General features: G+C 42.2%; 1 protein-coding gene across 2 annotated transcripts in view; it reads right to left on the bottom strand.

Moving 5' to 3' along the window:
* Positions 1-27,797, bottom strand: part of SNAP23 (synaptosome associated protein 23) — a 95,449-nt gene that overhangs the window by 33,213 nt on the left and 34,439 nt on the right. For both annotated transcript variants that reach the window (XM_073610817.1, XM_073610816.1), the window contains exons 2-5: positions 23,364-23,447; positions 18,937-18,978; positions 17,348-17,396; positions 9,725-9,842 (exon numbers count right to left, since the gene is read on the bottom strand). In XM_073610817.1, coding sequence (XP_073466918.1) covers positions 9,725-9,842; positions 17,348-17,396; positions 18,937-18,978; positions 23,364-23,420 — 266 coding nt within the window. In that variant the 5' untranslated portion in view covers positions 23,421-23,447. The remainder of the gene's footprint in view (positions 1-9,724; positions 9,843-17,347; positions 17,397-18,936; positions 18,979-23,363; positions 23,448-27,797) is intronic.

The raw sequence follows: 27,797 nt of genomic DNA on the forward strand, positions 1-27,797 counted from the left end.
GAGGAGGTCTAGGGCTAGAATTATTAATCTTGCTCTAACGTCCGCAGCAATACCTCACATGTGTGGTTTGAACACAGTTTTCCTATGTGGGCGGGACTTGCGTATGTGTTCGCTTCTGCGTGCGAGCACATGGGGAAAGGGGCGCTTTAAAAAAAAATTTTATTGTTAATTTGACTTTTAATTTCTAAGTTTGACACTTTTATTCCTAGGTTTAAACTTTTATTCCTATTACAAGGAATGTAAACACCCCTTGTAATAGGAATATGGCATGATCGGTCCTCTGTACAGTGAGATGTGGGGTCAATAAGACCTCACATCTCACCTCTAGGCTGGGAAGCCCGAAATAAAAAAAATAAACGATCTTGGCTTCCCAGCCGAGGAGGCGCCATTTGTTTGAATGCAGAGGCTGGGCGTGACGTCACAACATCGCACCCGGCCTCCGAACAATCATAGAGACCAGAAATCTCCATGGTCACCATCCGGGGTTGGCGGATCTGGTCTCCGACACAATGATGGAAGCGGTGAGTCAGTAGAAGCACCGAAGGGCGGTGGGAGGGGGGAGCGTCCCATCCCGCCGTCCGTAAGAACGATCAAGCAACGGAACAGCCGCTATGAGCGTTCCTATGGTGTAGGGAATCGCCGGCTAAAAAAAAAGCAGATATCTGAATGATGCCTGTAGCTGCAGGCATCATTCAGATATACCCGCTCAAAGTCAAAGACGTCCTGGGACGTACCTTGGGCGGGAATTGGTTAAAAAGGGACCAATACCTATTATTTTCTACATGAGTCCTATGGGAGATTAACCACTTCCCACCGGGTGGACGTCTATGGAAACCCTTGACTTCCAGTTATACCAGGATGATGCCTGCAGCTACAGACTTCGACCCAGTAACTTTTCTTTTGTTTTTTTTTTTTGTTTTCCTTAGCCAGTGATTCTCTGTATTGTAAAACCATCCTAGTGGCTAATTAGCTGCTGGGTGGCTTTTACAGTGGCGCCCCCCTCCCACCGTCTCTCCGAGCTCTCCCCTGCGATTGGAGAGCCCGGGATTCGATCCGGCAGTGCTGCTGGGTTTTCATAAAGCTGTCTGTGAATACCAGACAGTCCCCAGCCATTGTAACCACGGCAGATGTAACTACTGCCATTTAATGTTCTGGAAAGCAAGGTTTCTTTTTTTGATATCATGTTTTCCAGTGTAGAGGAGAGATTTGGGGGTCTTTTAGACCCCAGATGTCTCTATAAAGAGGCCCTATCATGTCTTATTTCTATAGGTTTACATTTCCTGTGATAGGAATAAAAGTGATAACCAAAAAAAATAAATAAATTAAAGGGCCAGTGTAGAAATAATCAAAATAATAAAACAAAACATTCTCCCCCCCCCCCATGCAGAAGCGAAAGCATACGTAAGTCACGCGCACAAATGTAAACTGTGTTCGCACCACACATCACGGCGAATGTTACAGTGAGAGTAATATTTCTAGTTCTAGGCCTCCTGTGCAACTCTAAACAGGTAACCTGTAAAAAAAATGTAAAAGTGTCATCTATGGAGATTTTTAAGTATCAGAGTTTGTCGCTATTCCACGCAATTTTAAAGCGCGATATATTAGGTATCTATTTACTCGCCATATCTACTCTTCATCTTTGATATTTCATCATCTTTTATACTTTACAAATAATTGGGTTATATAAGGTCTTTTTTTTGTATTAAAATTCATTTAAGTGTACTCTCTCCAAAAAAATTGTGTTAAAAAAAAAAAAAAAAAAAAAATGCACAAATACCATGCAACACGAAAAATTGCAAAACTCACCATTTTATTCTAATTTTCTAGCAAAGCAATTATGATTTAGTAGTTAAGGCACCTTAGTGGACAGGAGGAGTGAACACCTTAGCATTAAAAATGCACAGAGACCACTGTGCGACCCGAGAGACATTACTTCTACCACACATGCACTTTCTGACTTCACATGCAATGTGAGAAACTAAATGAGGGGAGCATAGTGTGAGCGCAGTGGTGGATGGGAAGAAGTTATAAACTTATATGAAGTTCACATGGATGAATTGAAGCTAAGGAATCAGCCTGTACATGGTCACAGAATATTTATGAATGGATTACATCTTTTATTGTCACTTGTTGGTTTGCTATACAAGCACCCATTTTCTGTTATTTATATTCATGTGATCATTGACTGTTATTTAGTACAGTTGCATTTGATACAGGCAGCACAGAACTCGTTTACACTTTTAGTTACATAGGTTGTGGAAACACAAGACAGCGCAAGGCAGCTACAATTCTGACAACTAGTGGAGGTCAGCACATGTTTAACCAGTAGTCTACTGGGCACTTTTACCCCCTTTCTGCCCAGGCCAATTTTTAGCTTTCAGCTATTTGAATGACAATTGCGCGGTCATGCAACACTGTACTCAAACTACATTTGTATCATGATTTTGAGGCAGATAAAGCTTTCTTTTGGTGGCATTTAGTCACCACTGAGTTTTTTTTTTTTCCACACTTAAACGAAAAAAGCTCGGAAATTTTGAAAAAACAAACAGCACCTTCACTGATGTGCACTGATGAGCACTAATATGCAGCAGTGATAGGCGGCACTGAAAGGCATCAATGATGGGCACTGGTGATCAGTGCCCCAACAATCTGTGCAGATCTCCCCTGTGAGGAAACGCCGCTGATCGGCTTTCCTCTCCTCACGCTGTCAGCCTGAATATAGGGATGTCGTTAACCCCGGCCTTTCCTTGTTTACATGTGATTAGCTGTGATTGGACACAGCTCATCAGATGGGTAAAGCGCCTGGTCATCGGCTCTTTACCAGGATCGGTGACGCACCGTGTCCCAGGGACAGAGTGCACCAGTGATCGCAGGGCCCCCTGGCACGCAAGCGTGGCGAGAATTGGAGGACATCATATGACGTCCTCCCAGAACAAGTGCTCCTGCTCGCCCTGTCATTTGCCAATAAGGCGGGAAGCAGTTAAATAGATATATATATATTTTGTTGTTGATTTTGGAAAGCGTAGTACGTATTCTTAACTAAAAAAAAAAAAAAAAAAAAAAAGTACCTATTATAGCTCTTGGCTTCCTCCACATTCCTGCTGTGATCTGATTTTTTTTTTTTGAGGGTGGATACATTTGTTCTGCATGTAGGGACGTAGCCACCCTCTCTTGCTCACTCTCCCAAGATGGAGTATTGAGTTTGTATTGTGCATAGAGCACTGCACACGACTGCAACTAACTTGCAATGCTTGTTCCAAACAGACAGAACTGAGAGACAGAGTTGCTAACTCCACCACACAACTTTGTTTTTTTTTTAACTTACAAAACATGGACACTGTACTAACTGAGCATATTTTTACAGACAACCTGGAATACGAATGCCTATTAGAAATTAAGAGAACTGATATTTAAATATAAAACAATATGTAAACCTTAGCTACTTGCCTACAGGGCACTTTTAGCTCCTTCCTGCCCAGGCCAATTTTCAGCTTTCAGCACTGTGGCACTTTAAATAATAATTGCGTGGTCATGCAACACTGTACCCAAACAAAATGTTTATATTTTTTTGACAGATAAAGCTTTCTTTTGGTGGTATTTAATCACAACTGTGGTTTTTTTTTTTGTTGTTTTTTTTGTTTTTTTTAAGCAAAAAATAAGGACCGAAAACTTTGAAGAAAAAAAAAAATAAATAAAAAAGGTTTTTCTTAGCCTCTGTTATAAAATTTTGTAAATAAGTAATTTTTCTCCTTCACTGATGAAGTGGCACTAATAGGTGGCACTGATGAGCTAGCACTAATGGGAGCTGAAAGGCGGAACTGACTGGCATCACTGCTGGGCACTGTTGGGGTTCCACTGATAATCAGTACCCCGATCATCTGTGCAGATCTCCCCTGTGAGGAAATGCCGCTGATCGGCTCTCCTCTCCTCACACGTGGACAGTGTGAGGGGAATAATGCCGATAAATGGCATTTCCTTGTTAACATGTGATCAGCTTTGATTGAACACAGTTGATCACATAGATAAAGAGCCTCATCATCGGCTCTATACCGGGATCGGTGATGCTCCGTGTGTCCCAGGGACAGAGCGCACTACCGATCGCTGCACGCCACCACAGGCACATAAGCAAGGTGAGTGGGACAATGTGATATGGCTTTGTCCCAGAAGGAGAGCGACGCCACCCAAACTTCTTTTAACAATACGGTGGGCAGGAGGTGGTTAACAATGCCCATAACAAGTGATCTGCCTGGCTTTACAAAAGAAGAAAACACAAAACACATCTACACACCTAAATATTGTATTCTACCACCCAACTAATGTTATGTAATGATGCATAGCTGTTACCTTGGTATGTCACAATCAAGAGAAATAATATGACTAGAAAGTGTCAAAACAGCGATACAAAATGAAAGCATGAATAGAATGATAAAAGACCTGGGGAACCCTTAGATGGAGATGAATTAGTCCTGCAGCACATGTTTGATGGTCATAGTCAGGTTGTGCCTAATAGTGGGAGTGACTTAAAGAGGGATGATTTCACATTGAGGAGTGCTTCTGTGTTAAAAAAAAAAAAAAAAAAAAAAAAGCACCAGAAAAGCTCAAGAAAAATGCTTCTCTTTAAAACACTATGTATGTGTTCACACTGGGGCATTGTGCTTCTGTTTGCGGTGTAAAAAAAAAAATCCCGCTTGTTGCGTTTTTGAAGCACGTTTGGTCAGAAAAAAACAAAAAACAAAAACACGAACCACAAACGCACCTCCCCATTGAAATCAATAGAAAACGCAGCAAAACTGCCCCAAAACCACACCCGCGATCTGGTTTTGGTGCAGTCTGAGGTTGGCTTCACACCATTGCAAATTAGATGCGGGGTTCCAATAGCAGGAGATTTTGACCAGCTCTTTATGGAGTCGGTTCAACATATCTCCGCTGTGGCTCCGCTGCAAATTTGCACAGGAGCCCCGTGCGTCTTTTGGTCCGTTTCAGGTCCGAATTCATCCAAAAATCTGGGCTGATATCTGACCTGAAGCGGTAAACCAGGACACACCGGACCCCTGCTGGGAGCCGCATATGGCAACGGTGTGAACCCAGCCTGAGTCTCACAGTCTTTGAATCCTTTCTATCTCCCTCATAACCACAGCACTGGCTGCACTTCATAGGTTGGAGTAAGGGTGGACACAGGGATAGGGGCAAAAAGCAGAGCAGAACCAGTCTCCCATTCATGTAGGGGGAACAGTGCTGGCTGGGCATTGTGAGAGTGTCACAGATACTCAGCCTTGACAGCTGCAGACAGCCATTGTAGATTTACAGACAGTTTTCATTTTTTCCCCATCCCTGGAATTTTTTTTTTTTTCCTTAAACATATTATTCCTTTTTTATAAAACTGTCTGTGGAAATACGGATGGTTTGCGGTGAAATATGGATGGTTGGCATCCCTGATGAGAGGGAAAAGGAGAGCTTCAGGAGCTCATGGAGGAGATTACAAAGAAACAGAAATACATAGTAAGCAATAATGGAACAGAAAATGGACTACTCAGCCATTAAATAGAGGATGTACAGTATCTCACAAAAGTGAGTACACCCCTCACATTTTTGTAAATATTCTATTATATCTTTTCATGTAGAGTAGTGAGTGTACAGCTTGTATAAGTGTAAATTTGCTGTCCCCTCAAAATAACTCACACAGCGCTGGCAAAAAAAAGTGAGTACACCCCTAAGTGAAAATGTCCAAATTGGGCCCAAAGTGTCAATATTTTGTGTGGCCACCATTATTTTCCAGCATTGCCTTAACCCTCTTGGGCATGGAGTTCACCAGAGCTTCACAAGTTGCCACTGGAGTCCTCTTCCACTCCTCCATGACGACATCACAGAGCTGGTGGATGTTAGAGACTTTGCGCTCCTCCACTTTCCGTTCGAAGATGCCCCACAGATGCTCAATAGGGTTTAAGTCTAGAGAAATGCTTGGCCAGTCCATCACCTTTACCCTCAGCTTGGAGGTGTGTTTGGGGTCGTTATGTTGGAATACTGTGAGCAATGAGTCCACGAATATATATGAAAAAGATTATCAACTAAGAATGTGAATGAAACAGACATCAGATAAGAACTAAATAGAAATAAAAGCAAAAAAAAAAAAAAAAATGAAAAAGTTATAAAACACATTGTGGGCCCAGAGGATGACGGTCCTAAGAAGCACCAGGCCAATAGAGGGACAGAAGTAATATGTTGCATAGGCACTATTCAAAGATTAAATATCAAAACAAAAATAATAAAAAGTACCAATACTGAAAGGGGGTGGTAATGAACTGTCACACAGAAGGTAATTTCTTTCTTTCTTTGTTTTATTAATTTAATTACTTTAATTACACATCCGTTTTTTGGTATAGCTAGTTGTTCCCAACCATTATTGAATGACAGTGTTTAGAATTTTTTAGGCTAAGAAAAAGAGGGGTTGCTGCAGCAGAGAAGGTTTTTCACCTTAATGCATAGAATGCATTAAGGTGAAAAACCTTGAGGCTTTACAACTACTTTAATACCCCGTGGGTAGCCCCTAGGCAGGCTGATAAATCGAAGGAAGCCCTAGAAAAACGCATCCTTCTGTGCATGCTTTAAATGGTGGCGTCACATGGAGGTTGGACAGAAGGTGCTCTGGACTGGCTACTCCTCCCGGGTTCAGCGCTCTTCATACTTAAGTGGGTGCTCACCACGGTACACTTTAGGTTCTGTCGCATTGTATGCCCATAGCCAAGGCTCTCGGACTGATCGTACACCATCCCTCACTGCCGGACACACAGTTTTAGTGATGCCACAGTCTGCTTGATTCCACCATTGTGAGGGCATTACATTTGTCTTATAATAAAAGTTTAGCTTTAATATTTAACTGCACTCTGGTCTTTGCGCTGGGTTCTCCCCTTCCCTTTTGTGTTTACATAAAGCTGGAGTTTTACCCCTCCTCGGCATGCAGCATCACTAGCATTAGTGAATTGTTAGGTTCAGTTTTGGTCTACCCACTTGCCTTATTCATTTAATAGTTGACTACACTTGATAGTCATTTTGTGTTTGTTACATTTACTATGCTTTAGGTCTACAAGACTGGAGGAACAGTTCTGTTTTAGCGCTGTGACACCTTGGTGCATCTATTGACACATGGGTTTGAGTTTTTCTGCCATTAAGGTGTATGAAGACCTTTGCTTACTTTCACCCACCCCTTCCGGCTCTCTCAATACCAAACCAAACAGGTGAAACTGTCAAATATTTACCCAACTCTAGCTTTCTGTTCTCACCGGACACTGGAACCAAAGCACAATAGTCAGTCACGAGGGTGCTATCCTAGGGTGATGTTCAGGCTGTGTATCTTTGTCTGAGCATAGATGCTGTTACATAAAAGCATGCTTCAATGTTAGCAGCTGAGGCAACACAAGAGCTGCTGTTAGGCAAATTATTTAAAAGTTTTGCATACAATTTTTTCTTTTAGTAGAGAATGCTTTCTCATAGCAATTTCTTATCTTGTTTACACTGCTTGCGGTACATCTGTAAGACGCCAAGAATGGAGTAGGGTGCTTAAGTAAACTGCAGCACACTTATGCAGGAGTTACATTATCATTGGGTGTCCAATGGCAGAAGGAAGAAGATGCTGGGCTGCAAGAGGGGTCGGACAAGAATGCAGCAGTGGTAATTAAATTAGTACATACATTCTCCACATTAAGGTAAAAAAGCCTTCTGTAGACAGCTCCCCCCCAGCCCTGCCTTATACTTACCTGAGCCCGACCTTCATCTAACGCTGTACCTGAGATCAGCGTCTCTCTGCACACTCGCTCTCCTCACTGGACATGAAGGCAGGAGCAACTGGTTCCTGCTGCTGTCAATCACAGCCCGTTAAAAGGGAGCAAATTGTGCGAGCCTAACCCTGTGTGCCTATTGACAGAGCACAGAGTGCAGCTCGAGATCAAGCCTGCACAAGTGACCTGTTTGTCATTTAAAAAAAAAAACATTTTACAGTCACTAGAATGCCTAGTTTTCAATGCTGAAGAAGTACAAACTCAGAGGCAAGTCTGCTATAATGCTCAAGTATGCACAAAAGATATTCACACACTATGCCAAGAGCTCTGTCGGCCCCAAAAGACTAAAAACCCACGTGGTGGTGATTCTGAAAAGTTCAAATGAGGTTTGGACTAATTTAGAGACACTATAGGAAATGGGCATCATTGACACCTACTGGTGGCCGTCTGACATCAATGAGCACTGCCTTAGCAAAAGGATTAAGATTTGCCCAGCTCACATCAATGGTGGCTGTGTAGTCACATAGTGACTGTTTAACCAGGAAGGAAGGTAATAAATAATATTGATAATTCAACCATTGAGCTGCTGTTCAAAGATGAAGACAGGAATCAGTCCCAAATAGGGAAAACTTTACCAGCTCCAACACATCACTTTCACCAGGAGCACAAAGGAAACTAAAGACAGCCATAGACGGTTTGAATCTCGGCCGGTTCAGCCAGGATCGTCCAAGATTCGGTCTATGTACGGGCAGGCTGACTGTACCAAAGTTGATCCATCGAACGACTTGAGTACAACCAGCATGCTGGATTTTTAGTGTGCGACTATTGCCAGTGGCTATAGCCGCTAGCAATCACAGTGTTCTCCCAGTAGGGATGGCACCCTGCACCCCTCCCCACTGGGAGAACACAATAGCTCAGTGGGAGGGATTCAAGAGATTTTCTTTCCTGCAGTCCATGATTGCAGGAAAGAAAATGGTATCATCTATGGCCTGCCTAAGAATTTCTGTTCAAAATAAGCAAAACGGACTATCTTTTCAGTCCTCCAAATCCACAAGAAAATGTTCATGGCTGTATATACAAACAAGAGTACATTCATAGCCATTTATTAGAACTTAAAAGGCAAAACTTTTACTTTAGTTTTGGATAGGGTGGAGTGGGATTAGAACCCCTGTCAGTTTTAATGGCTGTCTAATAGACAAAGTCAAAGAAAATACCAAATTTTGGGCTGACCCCAGAAAAGTAATAAAGGGGAAATCTTCCAATGAGGACACTAGTTCTGGTGACCTGGGGTTCTGCAAGGGATTCATTTCCTCTCACATCCTGATTTGGCAATGGGACAGGAAGTGAAGGTAAGTTTCTCCATTGGGTCACAGATTAAAAAAAAAAAAAAAATACAGAAAAAAAAAAAAATACAGAAAAAAAAAAAAAAAAAAAAAAAAAAAAAAAACCAAGACGATAAGAGTGAGGGAAGGGTTAGAACCTTTGTCAGGTTATTTCTGTCTGTGTCTCTTCTGAGGAGACTCATCGCATTCATTGGTCTTGGTGACAATGAAATGGGAAGTCCTCCAATGGAAACACCTGTTCCACTGACAACTGACTAAGAGGGCAATTTCCTCCACTTTGGAATATTTCTTCATAATTCCAGTTGTGCCTCTGGTACAGAACTGAAAATAAATCCAATCAAACGTATGGATATATAAAATTGTGCAGGCTGGCAGATAGAGACTAGTGCCAGCATTTTAGACTCAGTCATCCTCTGACAATTGAGTTTATTTAAACCTAATTTGGAATAGTTTACCAAACTAGCAAAACACAATAAGGAGGGGTATTGCACAAATTAACATTTTTCTCCCCAACAGTCCTATGCTGTAAAAAATGGTTAGAAAACTCTGGGAGGAGCAGATTAGAAGTGCTTTAAAAACAGTATAAAAGGAAAAGAAAAAAGGATGTACCTCTTCCCAGGACAAACGCAGAGGCCACAGCATTTGTTGAGTTCTGTAAGGTTTTTATCTGCCTCTCGCATATCCTTGTTGATCTGGTCCAGTCCTTCCTCGACCCTCTTCAGTTGTTCTGCATATTACAGAAAGAGAGTTCCATTACATGAAAAGGTTTATTTATAAAGTCTAGGAGCCCAGAGCAAATCACAGATCTTTTATTAATCTGACTTCAAATTGGCTATTACAGTTACTACATGCTACACATTACTAATCTCCTTTGTGATGCTCTAAACTAGATTAGCCCCCCAGACTTCCCCAATACAGGTTTCCTTTACACTTTGCATCCAGAGCAATTTTTAAAGGTCTCCCCATGTTCAAATCTGCATTTTGTGCTAGGAAATTACCTAGAACTCCCAAATAACCTGTCAAGCTATCAGAAAGGGGCTTGTATATGCCCTTGTAACAGCAATAAAGTTAAATGGGAAAAAAAAGGGTAAAAAAAAAAAAAAAAAATTTTAATAAAAATGCAAGAGGCAGAACCAGGACCCTTTGAAGAGATGCTACAGATTTCCCATGGAGCTGTAAACAAAGCGCGAGTAGGCAAAGCTACACTATATTGGCAAAAGTATTGTGACACCTGCCTTTACACGCACATGACCTTTAATGGCATCTAGGGCTGCAACTAACGATTATTTTCATAATCGATTAGTTGGCTGATTAATCGGATAATAACCTTAAAAAAAGTGTGGTGTACAATTTAGGTAATATGGAAAGAAAAAAAAAACAACAATTTATTCTTAAACATCTATATGCAGTGGTAAATATAAATAACCAACTATATGGTATGGGAACAAAATCTCTAATCCACTCTGAGAATGCCATAAAGAAGAGATATACTTTATATACTATTACAGGTTGAATCTGGTAAATATCAGACTCAGATCAAAATTTTTATTTAAAGAAAAAAAAAAAACAAACAAAAAAAAAAAAAAAAAAAAAAAAAAAAAAACCTGTTTTGCCGATTTTCAGACAGAATGCTGAGCCAGGACTCGGGAGGACGAGGCGGGGGGGGGATTTCGGCTTTTTTGTCGCCCCCTGCAATGTGTCTCCCTAGGCCTGGGCCTTGTCTGCCTAGGCCAAGAAACAGCACTGCATACATGTATAACTTTTCGGACAAGAATATTCATACGAAAAATCTTTGTACATTCGCTGAACGAAAGAATGTCATTTGAAAATTTCACTTGCTTTTAACATTCAGTTTTAAAATTAATGTAATTTCTGAATAAAAATCACATACACTGTCTGTCTGAAAATTCCTTTTGACCAAGAAGTTTTCTGTTCTGCTGCTTCAAAATTTTCCATCACTATAGTCGAAAAGAACATTTGATTTTCTAATCGTTAGTGTGGTCAAATCAACGAACGTTCTTAACCGCTTGCCAAAGGGCACGTACAGGCAGATTAACGTACCTGTACGTTGCTCTTTAAGAAGTCATTTGTGGGCACGCGCCTGCTGCGACCTCCGTGAGTGATCGCGGGTCCCACGGACTATGTCCGTGGGGATACCCACGATCGTCTCACGGAGAGGAAGAATGGGGAAATGCTGATGTAAACAAGCATTTCCCCGTTCTGCTTAGTGACACTGATCACAGCTCCCTGTAATCGGGAGCGGTGATCAGTGTCGTGTCACACATAGCCCCTCCCTCCCACAGTTAGAATCAAATTATTAATAAAAATGCCATAAATCTATCCCATATTTTGTAGATGCTATAACTTTTGCGCAAACCAATCAATAAACGCCTATTGTAATTTTTTTTTTTTTTTTTTTACCAAACATATGTAGAAGAATACATATCGGCCTAAACTGAGGAAAAAAAATGTTTTTTTTATATATTTTTGGGGGATATTTATTATAGCAAAAATGTGTTTTTTTTTTTGTTTTTTTTTCAAAATTGACGCTATTTTTTTGTTTATAGCGTAAAAAATTAAAAACCACAGAGGTGATCAAATACCACCAAAAAAAAAAGCTCTATTTGTGGGGAAAAAAGGACGTCAATTTTGTTTGGGAGCCACGGCGCACGACCGCACAATTGTCAGTTAAAGCGACGCAGTGCCGAATCGCAAAAAGTGCTCTGGTCTTTGGCCAGCTAAATGCTCCAGGGCTTAAGTGGTTAAAATGACATTATTTTTTAAGGCAGACATTGTTTTTTTATGGCCAGCATATAATATATTCTGCCTTAAAAAATAATGTCATTTTAACCACTTAAGCCCTGGAGCATTTAGCTGGCCAAAGACCAGAGCACTTTTTGCGATTCGGCACTGCGTCGCTTTAACTGACAATTGTGCGGTCGTGCGCCGTGGCTCCCAAACAAAATTGACGTCCTTTTTTCCCCACAAATAGAGCTTTCTTTTGGTGGTATTTGATCACCTCTGTGGTTTTTAATTTTTTGCGCTATAAACAAAAAAAATAGCGTCAATTTTGAAAAAAAAAAAAACACATTTTTTGCTATAATAAATATCCCCCAAAAATATATAAAAAAAAAAACATTTTTTTCCTCAGTTTAGGCCGATATGTATTCTTCTACATATGTTTGGTAAAAAAAAAAAAAAAAAAAATTTACAATAGGCGTTTATTGATTGGTTTGCGCAAAAGTTATAGCATCTACAAAATATGGGATAGATTTATGGCATTTTTATTAATAATTTGATTCTAACTGTGGGAGGGAGGGGCTATGTGTGACACGACACTGATCACCGCTCCTGATTACAGGGAGCTGTGATCAGTGTCACTAAGCAGAACGGGGAAATGCTTGTTTACATCAGCATTTCCCCATTCTTCCTCTCCGTGAGACGATCGCGGGTATCCCCACGGACATAGAGTCCGCGGGACCCGCGATCACTCATGGAGGTCGGGGCGGGCGCGTGCACACAAATGACTTCTTAAAGAGCAACATACAGGTACGTTAATCTGCCTGTACGTGCCCTTTTGCCGACGTATATCGGCGTTAGCCGGTCGGCAAGCAGTTAAGAACGTTCGTTGATTTGACCACACTAACGATTAGAAAATCAAATGTTCTTTTCGACCATAGTGATGGAAAATTTTGAAGCAGCAGAACAGAAAACTTCTTGGTCAAAAGGAATTTTCAGACAGTGTATGTGATTTTTATTCGGAAATTACATTAATTTTAAAACTGAATGTTAAAATCAAGTGAAATTTTCAAATGACATTCTTTCGTTCAGCGAATGTACAAAGATTTTTCGTATGAATATTCTTGTCCGAAAAGTTATACATGTATGCAGTGCTGTTTCTTGGCCTAGGCGGACAAGGCCCAGGCCTAGGGAGACACATTGCAGGGGGCGACAAAAAAGCCGAAATCCCCTCCCCGCCTCGTCCTCCCGAGTCCTGGCTCTCGCAGCCGCCTCCCGTAGCCCCCGGCCTGCTGTAGTGTGGCACTTGCTAGTACTAGAGGCAGCCTTTGGGCGTACTTGGCTGGGGGAGGGGAGCTATTGGCGCTCCCATAAGATGGCCAATGACTGGCCAGACCGGGTACACATAAGCCAACTGGCGGATGCTCTGCCTACCCTCCTCTGCATCTACTCCCCAGCCCGGAACGTGGTTTGTGATGTCAGGAGGAGGGATGAAGGGATTCCCCAGACAGCAGCCAGGATTATTATTATTATTATTCAGGATTTATATAGCGCCAACAGTTTACGCAGCGCTTTACAATATAAAAGGGAGACAGTTATAATACAATACAATAGGATTAAGAGGGCCCTGCTCAGAAGAGCTTACAATCTAATAGGGTGGGGCAGGTGGTACAAAAGGTTGTAACTGTGGGGAATGAGCTGGTGGAAGTGGTAGGAGATTAGTTGGAGACGTGATAGGCTTTCCTGAAGAGATGAGTTTTCAGGGATTGCTTGAAGGTAGCAAGAGTAGGGGATAGCCGGATAGATGGAGGTAGTGAGTTCCAGAGGATGGGAGAGGCTCTGGAGAAATCCTGGAGACGAGCATGGGAGGAGGAGATGAGAGAGCTTGAAAGCAGGAGGTCTTGAGAAGAGCGGAGAGGTCGATTTGGGTTATATTTGGAGACAAGATTAGTGATGTAGCTTGGGGCAGAGTTGTGAATGGCTTTGTATGTTGTGGTTAGAATTTTGAATTTAATTCGCTGGGTGATTGGGAGCCAGTGTAGGGATTGAAGTAGAGGGTTGGCAGACACTGAGCGGTTGGTAAGGTGGATAAGTCTGGCAGCAGCATTCATGATAGACTGAAGAGGGGATAGCCTATGGAGAGGTAAGCCAATGAGAAGGCAGTTGCAATAGTCAAGGCGAGAGATAACAAGGGAGTGAATGAGGAGCTTGGTGGTTTCATTTGTTAAAAAAGGGCGAATTTTAGAGATGTTACGGAGGTGTATTCTACAAACTTTTGACGATTGGATTTGAGGTTGAAATGACAAGTCAGAGTCTAGGATTACACCTAGTACCCTGGCGTGAGGGGAGGGACTGATGGTTGCATTGTTGATTTTGGATGGAAAAGTCATGGAGGGGGGCACGGGCAGGGGGGAGTATTAATAGCTCAGTTTTAGTGAGATTTAGTTTAAGGAAGTGGTGCGACATCCATGCTAATATGTCAGTAAGTTAGTAATGTGAGAGGAGACTGAAGGAGTGAGGTGAGGAGTATAAGTGGTATTGGAAGCCGTGGGCAGTTAATAAGTGACCAAGGGAGGAGGTGTAGATAGAGAAGAGAAGGGGTCCAAGAACCGAGCCTTGGGGGACCCCCACAGAAAGGGGCAATGGAGAGGAGGAGACAGAGTTGTAGGTGACACTGAAGGAGCGCTGTGATAAATAGTCAGAGAACCAGGATAGAGCAGAATCTCGGAGGCTAATTGTAATGCCTTATATTACCTCCAGTCTATCAGCCTCCACCTTCTCTGGGTTCAGATGCTGATCTTCCCTCACACAGTCTTTAAAGTAATATATATTTTTTTAAAACAACAAACATGTTATACTTACCTGCTCTGTGTAATGGTTTTGTACAGAGCAGTCCTGATTCTCCTCTTCTGGGGTCCCCCACCGATCCTTCTGGTTCCTCCTGCCTTCAGAGTGCCCCAATAGCAAGCTGCAAAGTATAGTATAGAGTTCCCCAAAATCAAGGTTAAATAAAAAAAAAAAAAAAAAAAAAAAAAAACACTTCTGCCTTTAGAACCACTCACTTCCTGCCCAGGACTTTATGTCCCATGAGGCATTGCTCATCACACATTCACATTTTCTCAGGCACTTACGGACATTTATGACTGGTGTACTGAGCTGTATGTGTGCTGCACTGTATTTCCTGATATGTAAACAAATGAATGATTTGTAAAGCGCTGCAAATGCGAACTGAATCGCCTCAAGGCGCTGGATGCATTCTCTGATGTCAGCTTTTTAGAAAAGGAAGGTCTTTAGTTTTTTTCTGAAGGCCTGGTGGTTTTCTTCCATGCGGATGTTAGTTGGAAGATCATTCCATAGTCGAGGTCCTTGGACTGCGAATCTTCGTTCTCCCTTTGCTTTGTAGCGGTATTTGGGAATGGTAAGGAGGTTTTGGTTAGCTGATCGAAGACTGCGATTCGGTGTGTAGTGTTTTATTTTCTTGCGGAGATATGGTGGGGCGTTTCCTTGTACGCATTTGTGGGTGAGGCAGAGGGTCTTGAATGTGATCCGATTCTTCACGGTTAGCCAGTGTAGGCTCTTTAGGGAGGGGGAGATGGATTCCCAGGGTTTTTTTTCCTGTTAACAGTCTTGCCGCCGTGTTTTGGATAAGTTGTAAGCGCGCAAGCTGATATTGGGGTAGTCCTACGTAGAGCGAATTTGCGTAGTCGAATCGGGAATTGATGATTGTTCCCACAACTGCCGCTTTGTCCTCTTCTGGGATGAAGGGGATGAGTCTACGTAGTTGGCGGAGGAGATGGTGGGATCCGCTCACCACTGATCCTATTTGTGCATCCATTGTCATTCCTGAGTCAAAAATGACTCAGAAACTCTTGGCTTTGGTGCTTGGGGAGATGGTCTGTCCAAGGATGGTGGGAGGTGTTCACGGAGTCTCTATTTTGGAATTTTTGTTGGCATGTAGGAGAAGAAGCTCTGTTTTTGATCCGTTAAGTTTGAGGGAGCTAGTGGACATCCAGTCATCTATTAAGGTGAGGCATTTCTGTAATTGCTGATGAAGGTCTTTTTGTCCGTTGATGCGAAGGTAGAGTTGGGTGTCGTCAGCGTATGAATGGAAGCAAAGATTGGTTTTCCTGATGATATTGAGAAGTAGGCGGATGTATATGTTGAATAGTACTGGTGACAAGGGTGATCCTTGAGGGACTCCGCAGGAGACTGCCCGGGTTTCCGAGGTGAATGTTCCTAGTTTCACTGTCTGGGAGCGATTCTCTAAGAAGGATGTAAACCATCTTAGAGCAGAACCTGTAGCTCCTGCTACTTCAGCGAGGCGGACAAGTAAAGTATTGTGGTCCACTGTATCGTATGCTGCGCTGAGGTCTAACAGTACCAGGAGACTCTGTTCTCCGTCGTCTGCTGCTTCAAGGGCGTCGTCCCATATTTTGAGAAGTGCTGTTTCTGTGCCATGGCCTGGGCGGAAGCCTGATTGCAGAGGGTCCAGGAGGAGGTGTGTGTCCAGGTGGTGTTGTAGCTGCTGTACTACTGTTTTTTCCATGATCTTGGAGATGGCGTTGAGGCTAGTTATTGGTCTGCGGCAGTTAGGGTCCTTAGGGTCGAGATTGGCTTTCTTTAGCAGAGGTTTGATGATGCCTTGCTTGAGGGAGGTTGGCACAGTCCCTTCTTTGAATGATTGATTTATGAGCTGTGTTAGGATAGGGGCCAAGATGTCGGAACATTCTTTAAGCAGTTTAGTGGGGATGATGTCGTTCGGTGATGTGCTGTCTCGAAGGCTTCTGATGATGTTTTTAGTTGTGTCTATGGTGATAAAATAATGCATTCTGTATGTAGGCCAACCAATCAGCTGGCCAATTAATCGATTATGAAAATAGTTGTCAACTATTTTCATAATCGAATAATTGTTTCGGGCCTAATGGGATCCCAGTCTTAGTCCATAGTGTTCAACATTGAGTTAACCCAACCTTTGCAGCTATAACAGCTTCAACTCCTCTGGAAAGGCTGTCCACAAAGTTTAGGAGTGTGTCTATGGGAAGGTTTAACCATTCTTCCAAAAGCACATTTGTGAGGTCAGGCACTGATGTGGACGGGAGCCTGGCTCGCAGTCTCCGCTCGAATTTATTCCAAAGGTGTTCAATCGGGTTGAGGTCAGGACTCTGTACAGGCCAGTCAAGTTCCTCCACCCCAAGCTCGGTCATCCATGTCTTTATGGACCTTGCTTTGTGCACTGGTGCGCAGTCATGTCGGAACAGGAAGGGGCCATCCCCAAAAGGTTGGGAGCATAAAATTGCCAAAATGTCTTGGCATGCTGACGTCTTAAAAAGTTCTTTTCACTGGAACTTGGAGGCCAAGCCCCAACCCCTGAAAAACAACCCCACACTATAATCCCCCCTCTACCAAATGGATTTGGACCAGTGCACAAAAAGGAAAAAAATAGATTTGTCTGCAATGCATTTTATACTGTATTGGGGTTCTTCCAGCCCTCACCTCCTTGCTCATCCAACATTGTTATCGTCTTTACCCCGGCATCTTGACTCTAGAATAAAGAGATTTTGGCATTAATGGGAAAGAAAACAAAGAATGCAAGCAGCTAGTTTTATTTCCTGACAGCTAACTTCAGTATCAACCTAACTGAACATGCCAACTACATTTTTGTGCTATTAAAGTGGACCTGAACTCAAAAAGTGAAGAGATCTATGTTATAGGAAACTTTTAGAAATGTTAATTGCTCATAAGCAGTGCCCCTAAAAATATAGCTTTTGTCTACAATGCCTCCTAAAAAATAGCAGTACACTGCCGATGTGAATTTGCCCAGGTACTCCTGTGTTTACAGTCACCTAGCTGTATATCTGTAGTGTGAGAGCTAAAGCACTGCTGCCTCTGTCCGCTAGCCTAACCTCTGTCTGCTAGCGTCACCAGATTTGGAGTAATATTTGCCGATATATGTATTGTGACACTCATTGTTCTCCAGGGCACGAGTTACCCCAACATCATGGTCAAGCTATAGCACATCAGCAGGTTTCTATTGCTGCTCTTTTTTTACTAGAGCAGTTTTAGCTGGACTTCTAGGCAATTGACATTGTCACCAGGACAGGAAGTTTGGTGGAGTTATCTCCCAAGAACTGACCATTTCTGACACTACTGAACTCTAGGTTGTGAATGTCAAAGAGAAACTAACTCAAAGCTGTGCCCGTGGTCTCCCTGCAGCTGATCTTTCCCAGTTCCTGACTCACCATGTCCTGTGCTGCATTGTGTCTCAGTGTGGGGGGAGCCACTTGGTAGAGGCACACAGCTAAAGCGGAACTAAAATCAGAGAGGGGCACAGAAAAGACTTTTCAGGCTAATAAAAGGTAACAGACATTCTGCTGCATCTGCTTTAGGCAGGACTTTTACACAAATAAAATAAAACAAAGTGTCTAGAATAGTCTTGTGAACAGACATTTTTAAATATTAAAAGAAACCTTTCTTAAAGCTTAACTAAAGTCCAGTGTTTCTGTTACTGGCATCGGTTTAATATCGTGAATGTGTCTGTAAAGTGTTCATATTAAATGTAAACAATATCTTAATCTCATTATTGGTTGCTGTGATGCTTTGAATTACTCTAAAAATAGAGAACGGTCCTCTACTTATAATGGCAGCACAGGAAGAGCACCATTAGGGAAGGTCACCGTCTTGCTTTAACAGAAATATATTGCTGCAATTGCGGACTTCTCATTCTGCACATGCCAGGTGCCAAGCTGTCATGCTGATCCTCTGGCTTCAGTTCTGCAAATCACAAACCCAATATGCATACAAATAAGGATGTCTGACATTTTGGATCTCTGTACATGCTCCAGGCCAGTGACATGGAAAGTAATCAAGATTAGGGGGTCCGCCTAACAGCCAGGCAACTGGCATCTTCAAAACGTCAGTACCCATATTTTCTCTCTTGAAAGATTTACCTTAAAATACAATCTGATATCTTTTTACAAGTAATGACAAAATGTGACACCATTGACAGTTTTCTATTCCTTCCGAGTTTTAGTATAGAGACTATTATTGTCTGGCTCAAACAGTGACCAACACACTTATCTTACCTCCACTGCCAGATTCAGCATCCGCCGTGTGCTCTCCAGAGACTAAAAATGGAAAAAAAACAAAAAGGAACTGTCAAAACAGACAGAACCCGGGAGGGCCTTGCAATAGCCACTGAGCAATCTGTTACATTTATATGTTTTTGTATTTAATACCACTTTAACCATATTGCAGCATAAAATCCTTAGATGTGGTGGCTGCATTCACACAAATCTGAACTCCTACTAACACTTTATAAGAAGTTACATATGCAGTTTTACATAAATTTTTTTAAAAAAAGCCGATTTATGCACCCCGGTAAGTGTTAAATGGTTTGTCTAAGTCCTCCAACTACTACTTTTGCTGGATAGCTTGGTCTGTTAAAATAAGTTGAACAGGACTTACTGGCCGAAATAGCAGGCGAAAGAATAAAGGGAAAAAGCCTATAAAAGAAAATAAATGCAGCCACCACATCCAAGTGGTGAGCTGTAATTTATTATTTGTTTTGGAGCATAATACTGGTTAATGAAACAGATTTTTAATAACATTGGTGGTTTTACTATGTCATGGACAAATGAAAACTTTAAAACTTATCACAACTGCACTCTCACCTGTTGGTTTTTGATGCAGTGCAGCAGTAGTGTGAGCTGCTTCAAACATATTTTAAGCGCCTATTTCACACATTACCATTCATCTCTATGGAGATTTGCTGGAAAGATGTATTAAAAGGAGAAGTACAGCCAAAGCTGGTTTTGGCTGTACTTCTCCAGTGGATCAGAGCCAGTCCAAGCTTGGGCAAGATCGAGACAATGAAGTCAGGAACCACTTGCATGCCTGAACTGGCACCTGGTTCAGCAAGCCGCTGAGAGCCTGAGGGCTGCTCCTGCCCCCTTCACAGCCCAGTGCTCCAGTAAGAGCAGACAGCAGCGACTGACAGTCACCAGCTCTCCGCTCAGGGAGCTCTGAGAACCGAGCGATCATCGGTTTTAATCGCTCGGTTCTCAACGTTAGAGCCGGTGGAGGGCAGATGCAGCATCAGACCAATGCTGCAGCCACCTAGGTAAGTATGATTCTTAAAAAAAAAAAAAAAACCCATACTTCTCTTTACTACTTCAATACTGACCACTTTAACCCCCTTCCTGCCCAGGTCAATTTTGCACTTTGAATGATAATTGTGTGCTCATGCAACACTGTACTCATGAAATTTTTATAATTTTTTTTGAGACAGATAGAGCTTTCTTTTGGTGGCTTTTAATCACCACTGGATTTTTTATTTTTTGCTACACATACAAAAAAAAAAAAAAAATACAGAAAATTTTGAATTAGAAGAAAAACATTTTTATTTCTGTTCTAAAATATTGCAAATAAGTAATTTTTCTTCTTCACTGATGTGCGCTGATGAGCAGCGATGGGACTGCATGGATGATGAGTGCCCTGATTAGAAGTGTAAACAGTGTGCTGGCAGCCTTGACGGTTATCGGCACTCCTTTCCTTACACAGACGCGTGAGGAAAGGACTGCCGACAACCGACAAGTCTGTTTACATGTAATCAGCTGTGATTGACCCTTTAACACAATCTGTGATCAGCTGTGTCTGAAAGAAACAGCTGTCACAGAGCATGCCCGATGTGCAGCCCAGGGGGCGGGGGTTCTGGGAGAACGTCTATGAACGCCCGTGCCAGCATGTGACCTCAGAAGAGGAGGATTGGGGCCGTTCTGTGCAAAACCATTGCACAGAGCAGGCAAGCATAATAGGTTTGTTATTTTTTTTAACCACTTCAGTACCCGGCCATTGTCAAATGACGTCCACAGATGGGATCTCCCATCCTGGGTGGACGTCATATGACGGCCTGGGCTTCCCGGCTGCCTAGGGGGGGGCGCGCGCGCGCCGCGTTGCTCGGGACCCGGTGCGTGTGCCCGGCGGCCGCGATGTCCACCGGGCAACCGCGATTGCCCATTAACCGGGCCGGACCGTGGATCTGTGTGTGTAAACACACAGATCCACGTCCTGTCAGTTGAGAGGAGACCGATCTGTGTTCCCAGTACAGCGGAACGCTGATCGGTCTCCTCCTCTTGTACGTCCCCGCCCCCTACAGTTAGAATCATTCCCTAGGAAACATATTTAACCCCTTGTGTCCCCCTAGTGGTTAACCCCTTCACTGCCTGTCACATTTACACAGTAATCAATGCAATTTTATAGCATTGATCGCTGTATAAATGTGAATGGTCCCAAAAATGTGTCAAAAGTGTCCGCCATAATGTCGCGGTCACGAAAAAAAAAAAAAAAAAAAAAAAAAAAGCGATCGCCGCTATTACTAGTAACAAAAAAAAAAAAAAATAAATTTATTTTTTTAAAAAAATGCCATAAATCTATCCCGTATTTTGTAGACACTATAACTTTTGCGCAAACCAATCAATATACGCTTATTGTGATTTTTTTTACCAAAAATATGTAGAAGAATACGTATCGGCCGAAACCGAGGAAAAAATTTGTTTTTTTTAAAAAAAATTGGGATATTTATTATAGCAAAAAGTAAAAAATATTGTGTTTTTTTCAAAATTGTCGCTCTTCTTTTGTTTATAGCGCAAAAAAGAAAAACCACAGAGGTGATCAAATACCACCAAAAGAAAGCTCTATTTGTGGGGAAAAATGGACGTCAATTTTTTTTGGGTACAACGTCGCACGACCGTGCAATTGTTTAAAGTGCGACAGCGCTGAAAACTAAAAATTGGCCTGGGAAGGAAGGGGGTGAAAATGCCCTGTATTGAACCGGTTAAAAAGAAAAAAAAAAAAAAAAAAAAAAAAAAAAAAATCAGCCTTTAGGCCCCATTCACACTAGCGCGTTTTTTGATGCATTTTGCAGAAATGCACGGGAATTTTTTAACATGGGTTCCTATGGAACATGTTCACATCAATGCTTTTTTGTATCTCTGCGTTTTTGGAAAGGGTCGGGGACTTTTTTTCATGCAAAAAGCAGCGTTTTGCATGTAATGGTTTTCAATGGACAAGCATCAAAAACGCAAGTGCAGCGTTTTTGATGCGTTTTTGGTGCGTTTTTGCCGTTTTTTTTTTTTTTTTTTTGGTAATTTTTTTTTAAGACTGTAAAAAAAAATGAAAAAAAAAAAAAAAAAAAAAAAAAAAAAAAAAACGCAAAAAACGCAAATCGCGGCAAAAACGCGGCAAAAACGCGGCTCAAAAACGTGGCAAGCATGAAAAAAAAACCTCCAAAAACGCTCAAAAGCAACATGCATAGGTGTGAATCGAGCCTTAGAATCACTTTAAGACAGGGTGTTTGTGAAAGGCCAAGGGGAGAAATAAAACTATACAAGCGCTTATGTCTAAAAGACCCTTAGATCTCACACAAATGGCGAGTCTCAGAAGTACAGCATAAGCTGTACACTATTTTGCAGAAACAAAAGTATTGATTTTATGGTACAGTAATAAGTGGCTGAATCACTTCACAGCTCAGGAGAACCAACATTTATTTACACATTAATACATCAGACAAACTTTTTCCAAAACCTAGAGTCTCACTTTAAAACTTGCAGCTATATGAAATGCACTATGTATACATCTAAAGTTATTTATCATATTGCTGACACTTGTGGTTCAACAGTTATATGGATTATATACAATAATGACTGCATTGTGATTTTTTATATTGGCGTTTGTGCACATATAGGTTTTCCTTTTCAGCACATATACAGGTATTCTGGTTTTTACTGATTTAGCTTTGGATACAACTTTAAAAAAAAGGGACAGCACGCCTATTTTTGCTTTTTACGTGATTAAGAAACATGCTAATATCCTAGCCAAGAAAAGAAAATATATTTTTTTTTATACAAAGCCTTATTGCTCCATTTTGCTGAAGTGCTTTAGATGAGAGACAGAATGTCCCTCAGAGCAGGCTGTGTACACGCCTAGGCTAGGAAGATTAACCTAGAATTTGTGAGGCATTCAACCAACCAAGATGCCATTAGAAACTTTAGGGAGCAGTGAATTCTGTATGTGCTTCCATCAGTAATAGGAAAGGCTTGGCCCCTGGATTTGAACAGCCCCCTCTACAGACTGGAATACTCTTGTGCAGAGTCTCTCTCTCTCTCTCAGAGAGCAGTGTACACAGTGGAAATATTGTGCACTATTGAATGCAAGACACATTCTTGATCATATTACTAACCCATACCAATATCCTGAGAAGGTTTTCATATTTTAAATACACAATCCCTTTAATTCCTAGCAAGCTGCAAGGGGTTGCTTATTGAGCTTGTAAACCTCTTCAAGATGTTAAACTGCAGGCTTATTATTAAATGGGAAGAGCTTCATATTGGGGAATTAATGACCAAGAATTAGATCAATAGTTAATGCACGGTCCTCTCTCTACTCCTGTCACATGCACTGTAAGGATTCTTGGGAGGTGGATTAGATGGGAGGCACACATCCACACACATACCTCATCTGTAACCTGATTGGCTCGAAGCTGAATGTCTTCTACTGACATGTCATCCATGGTGAATGGAAGATTCTTTCTTCAATGCTGTTAAAAAAAGAACACTTTAATATTTTGTATTATGCAGTTTTTTTTCTGTATGCGACAATCCCATTTTTCAAAATTAGCTGGCCAATCCTGCTTAAAAAAATGTCAGTCTACCCAAAACATGAGTCAGATTTTGGTAGATGTTGGTAAGTTAATGACCACACAGTTTCTTCCATCTCTCAGGAACTCTACTGAAAAGATATCCCTGTATTTAAGTTCCTCAAAACTGCATACCTGCTGTGTCCATTATGAAGATTTCCCGCTCTCCATGTTGGATTCTACATGTATTTTTTGTATTTATTTATTTTTGTATTATAAAGCAAGCAACAAGAGGTGCTGGAACATGTAGAAGCGTGTAGGATCACTTTAAACTGCCAGGTGGAAAAAAGAATTGTGAGATATGGTGGAGAGATCAACCTGTTGGGCGTTTCCAAGACATAAGAAGCCGGGGACTGACTCAGCCAATCAGAACAGGCCTTCTGGGTGAGCTGGCCCTTTAAAAAAGGCAGCTTCAGCTCTAAGTGCATTCAAGTTTTCCAATATCAAAAAACTGGCGAGAGAGATAGAGAGTTAGATAAAAAGTGTGTGTGAATTGCAGCATGATCAGCTTGTAAATACCACCCTCCAGTCCTGCAGAGGACCTGGCTGTTGTGGGCTGCAGCTTCTCAGCTCCTACCAAAGCAGTCTACATTACATGGTCGGTAGCACCCATACCTAATGATTGTAGGGAGTCTCCCGCATTCATCATACAAAGCCGTGTTAGTATGGTATGCATGCAGTTATATAAAAAAAAGAGGATAAGCAAGGCCTGTATGTACATAGAGAATTACAACGATACAAAAAAAAAAAAAAAAAAAAAACGCTTTAAATGCACCACACACACACACACACACACACACACACACACACACACACACTGAGGACCTTACTTTAAAGCAGTATCAAACCCAAAACCAAAAATATAATATTATTGCAGCTTATATTACATGTGGTGGCTACATTAGTTTTCTTTTTAGGCTTTTTTCCTTCGCAGTTTTCACCTGGTGATCTGGCCAGTAACACACCTCTAGTATTAGAGTGCCTACATTCTAGATGAAGGAGCAACAAGAGACACCTTTGGACAACAGCATCTTCAATTTGGAGGGGGGGGGGGGGGTACAGTAGCGTCAGATGCACTAGAAAATTTAGATCTGTGTTTTTCAACCCTTGTTCAGTCAAAGCACCCTTTAAAATTCTGCACATCTTCATCTCGAGGCACCCCATTCCAAAAAGTAAAAAAAAAAAAAATCAAAACTAATAGTTTTGCATAATGAAGGAAAAGGAATATCCACACACGTAGGGCACCCAGTATTAGAGGTGATTTATTCTTCCAATGCAAATACACCTTTGCACACTGGTACTGACAAATATTCCAGTGCAGTAGCAGCCGGTCCACAAGGTGCGCCACCGGTCCCCAGATAGCATCAATCTGGGACCGTGCACTGAGTGGGGCGCTGGACCAATAGGTTTCTATCTGGTCTGTCACCCTCTCACAGGCACATGACCCCAATTGGCCAGTTTTATATTGTCCTCAGGGTGCAGTGCTCTGCACCCCAAGCCCTCCCACCTTGCAATGCGAGCGAATCAGCATCCCCTTCCCAGCCAGAGAGACGCCACCCTCTTCATAACTGACTGGTCAGCCGAGCCAGTGAGGCGGCGGGGAGCGGTGACGGAGTGTCGAGGGGAGAGGAGCGTCTCCGGCCGGACAAGTGACTTAACACCTCGCGTGCTCGCAGCTGTCAGCGAGGAATACAGGAAGAAAGGGAGGGCGGGGGTCATGTGACCAGTGCCGGGCATGAGGAGAGTGTGCAACATGTGCGAGTCACTCAGCACCGGGGACAGGTAGACTAATGGCAGTACTGTGTACACCGAGGAAGGATTAGAGATGACAGCAGCCCAGAGAGGGAGGGAGGAGAGACTGAAGGAGCAGCCTGCTTTACAGGCAGTCCAGGGGAGCTCCACCGTAGGGTAAGTGTGGACCTGAAGGGGGCCGCCTGTGCCCCCCCAAAATCCTCCAGCACCAGCCACCATTGTTCCAATGTTTCTCTTCTCCCTCAATTTCTCTACCTAGCTCAGCTAATGTGACCCCAGTGCTGATGGAAAGGGGCAGAGGAGGATTGCTGTGCAGGCACCCGATGTCCTCCGTATCAACCAACTACTTCATTGCTCATTAGGACACCGGCAGCTGAAAGTTTGTAATAAGGCATAACGGAAATCTGACTTTGAGTAAATAAAAAGGCAGGCTTCCTCCATTTGCTGGCTTGTATACAATTTTTAGGCATTTTACCAAGGAACCCAAGAGGAAACCTGAAAGCATCCTGGTTGAAAAAGGCTGATTTAAATACACTAACAAATTGAAGGCAAACTCTAGCCTTCATCAGCAGTTTTGTTCCTTTTAGGATAAAGGTTTTACATAAAGGAATAGCCGATTGTAAGCACCCCTGTCGGTGTTAAATGATTTGTCTCAACCCTTTAACTACTATATCTGTTGGGCAGATTGCTCTGTTTAACAGACTTAATGGCTAGATCAGTTGGGGGGGGAAAAAAAAAAAAAACAAAAAAAAAAAAAACCACACACCACACACACCCCTGAGAACTAGAAAACTGCAATGTAATACATGTTTGCTTTTGGGTGCAATACTGCTTAAATCAGAGATCCACCCAAAAGGGGAAGCTCCACTTGTCTGCTTCCTTTCGGGGGGGGGGGGGGGGGGGGTTCCTGTGAAAATCAGGTATTCACTTCCACGTAAGTTCGATGCATCTTCGTGCGAGGATCTACAAAACTTTCAGCCCCTCTTCCTTCCCCCTTGCTGCCTTCTGGGGGACACAGGTCCCAGTAGACAGCAGGACCATTCAGAAAGCGCAAGCGCAGTAGGAAACAAACTGTGAAGCCTCAAGGCTTAACTTGATAACTTAAAGAGGAACTGCAGTCTGCTCACATAATCTGAAATAAAAACCATCTGCCATTCTGAAGCTTCCCTCCAACTACTTTGCAAATTATTTTATATTTAATGTGATTCTGTATATGCCAAATATGCTGCAGAAATCTCCCTTCACTGAGCCTGGCTGCAACCATTTTAACTGTGGGCAGCTGAAGCTGCTGCCTGTTCACTTCCTGGATTTACACACAGAGGCACACCTCCAGCTTTCATTGGCCCCCTTATGACTCCCCCCCCCCCCTCCCCTCTTCCCTTCTTGGCAAACTCAGAGTGAGCTAGAGAGAGCTGTGCATGATGTCATAAGTCTAATGACCAGACAAGAAACAGGAAGTGGGCTGTATACGGTATTTACTGGCAGAAAAAAAATGTTTTACTATTCAAAGTTAAAACAAGGGTAGAAGATTTAATAGATGGAAAGATGAAATAAAATGACTGAAGTTCAGCTTTATGAACTATGCAGAACTTGTAGGGGACCTCAAGTGAGACGTTCACATCCCCAGAACGTCACAAATACTATTCAGTAAATCTAGTGCCAAGGATATCCATTAGACTCCAGACATGCAACAGGAGATGGTCAAAGTCTACAGGAATATTACAAGTAATGGTCAGACTGCAGACACGCTACAGAAGATGGTCAGATATCGTGCCAAACCAAAACATTCTATAGGAGGAGTTGTTGGGTGAATGGGGACATGACAGGATACTGGAGAGACACTACACAAGATTTCTAGAAATCACGGCTATTACAGCCCCTTTACACAACAAAGCTTCCACATTTGTGCTCTTTACATTCCACTCAAAAATATGTCAAATTTGATATTGCTCTCAAAAAACAAATAAAACAAAACAGCATGAACAACACAGCAAAGTGTAGGATAGTATGAAAAAAAAAAAATAAACAAAACAGTCTATAGAATATTTTTCCTTCACTGCCAAGCGGAACGCAGAATACTGTCAGAGGTCCCAAAGGTCAAACAATAGGTGCCACAGAACCACATGCTGCACCCAGCCCAATGGTTAGGCACCAGGGTCCTAGGCAGTCACAACTGGTTACACCAACAAAGCAAAAACAGATGCAGAACAAAACTAATAGCCCATCTCCTGATTTCTGTTGAACACATTTGTGAAATTACAAAGAGTGCTTTCATTATTAACATGCAGACTATGACCACACTCCTGCTCAAAGGGCAGCGCACAAGGTGACTAAAACAATGTGATCCATATGTGATCTGCTAGGAAAAAAACAATACTTGTGTCTATTATAATAACTTTTCATCACTGTCATCTTGTTAACTGGTAAACTATTCCAACAATGGCTAGAGCAAGATTGATGAACGCTGCCAGAAAGAGTTACATTTCATTACAGAAGTGA

This window comes from Aquarana catesbeiana, linkage group LG13, assembly GCF_042186555.1.
Source record: "Aquarana catesbeiana isolate 2022-GZ linkage group LG13, ASM4218655v1, whole genome shotgun sequence".
NCBI lineage: Eukaryota > Metazoa > Chordata > Amphibia > Anura > Ranidae > Aquarana > Aquarana catesbeiana.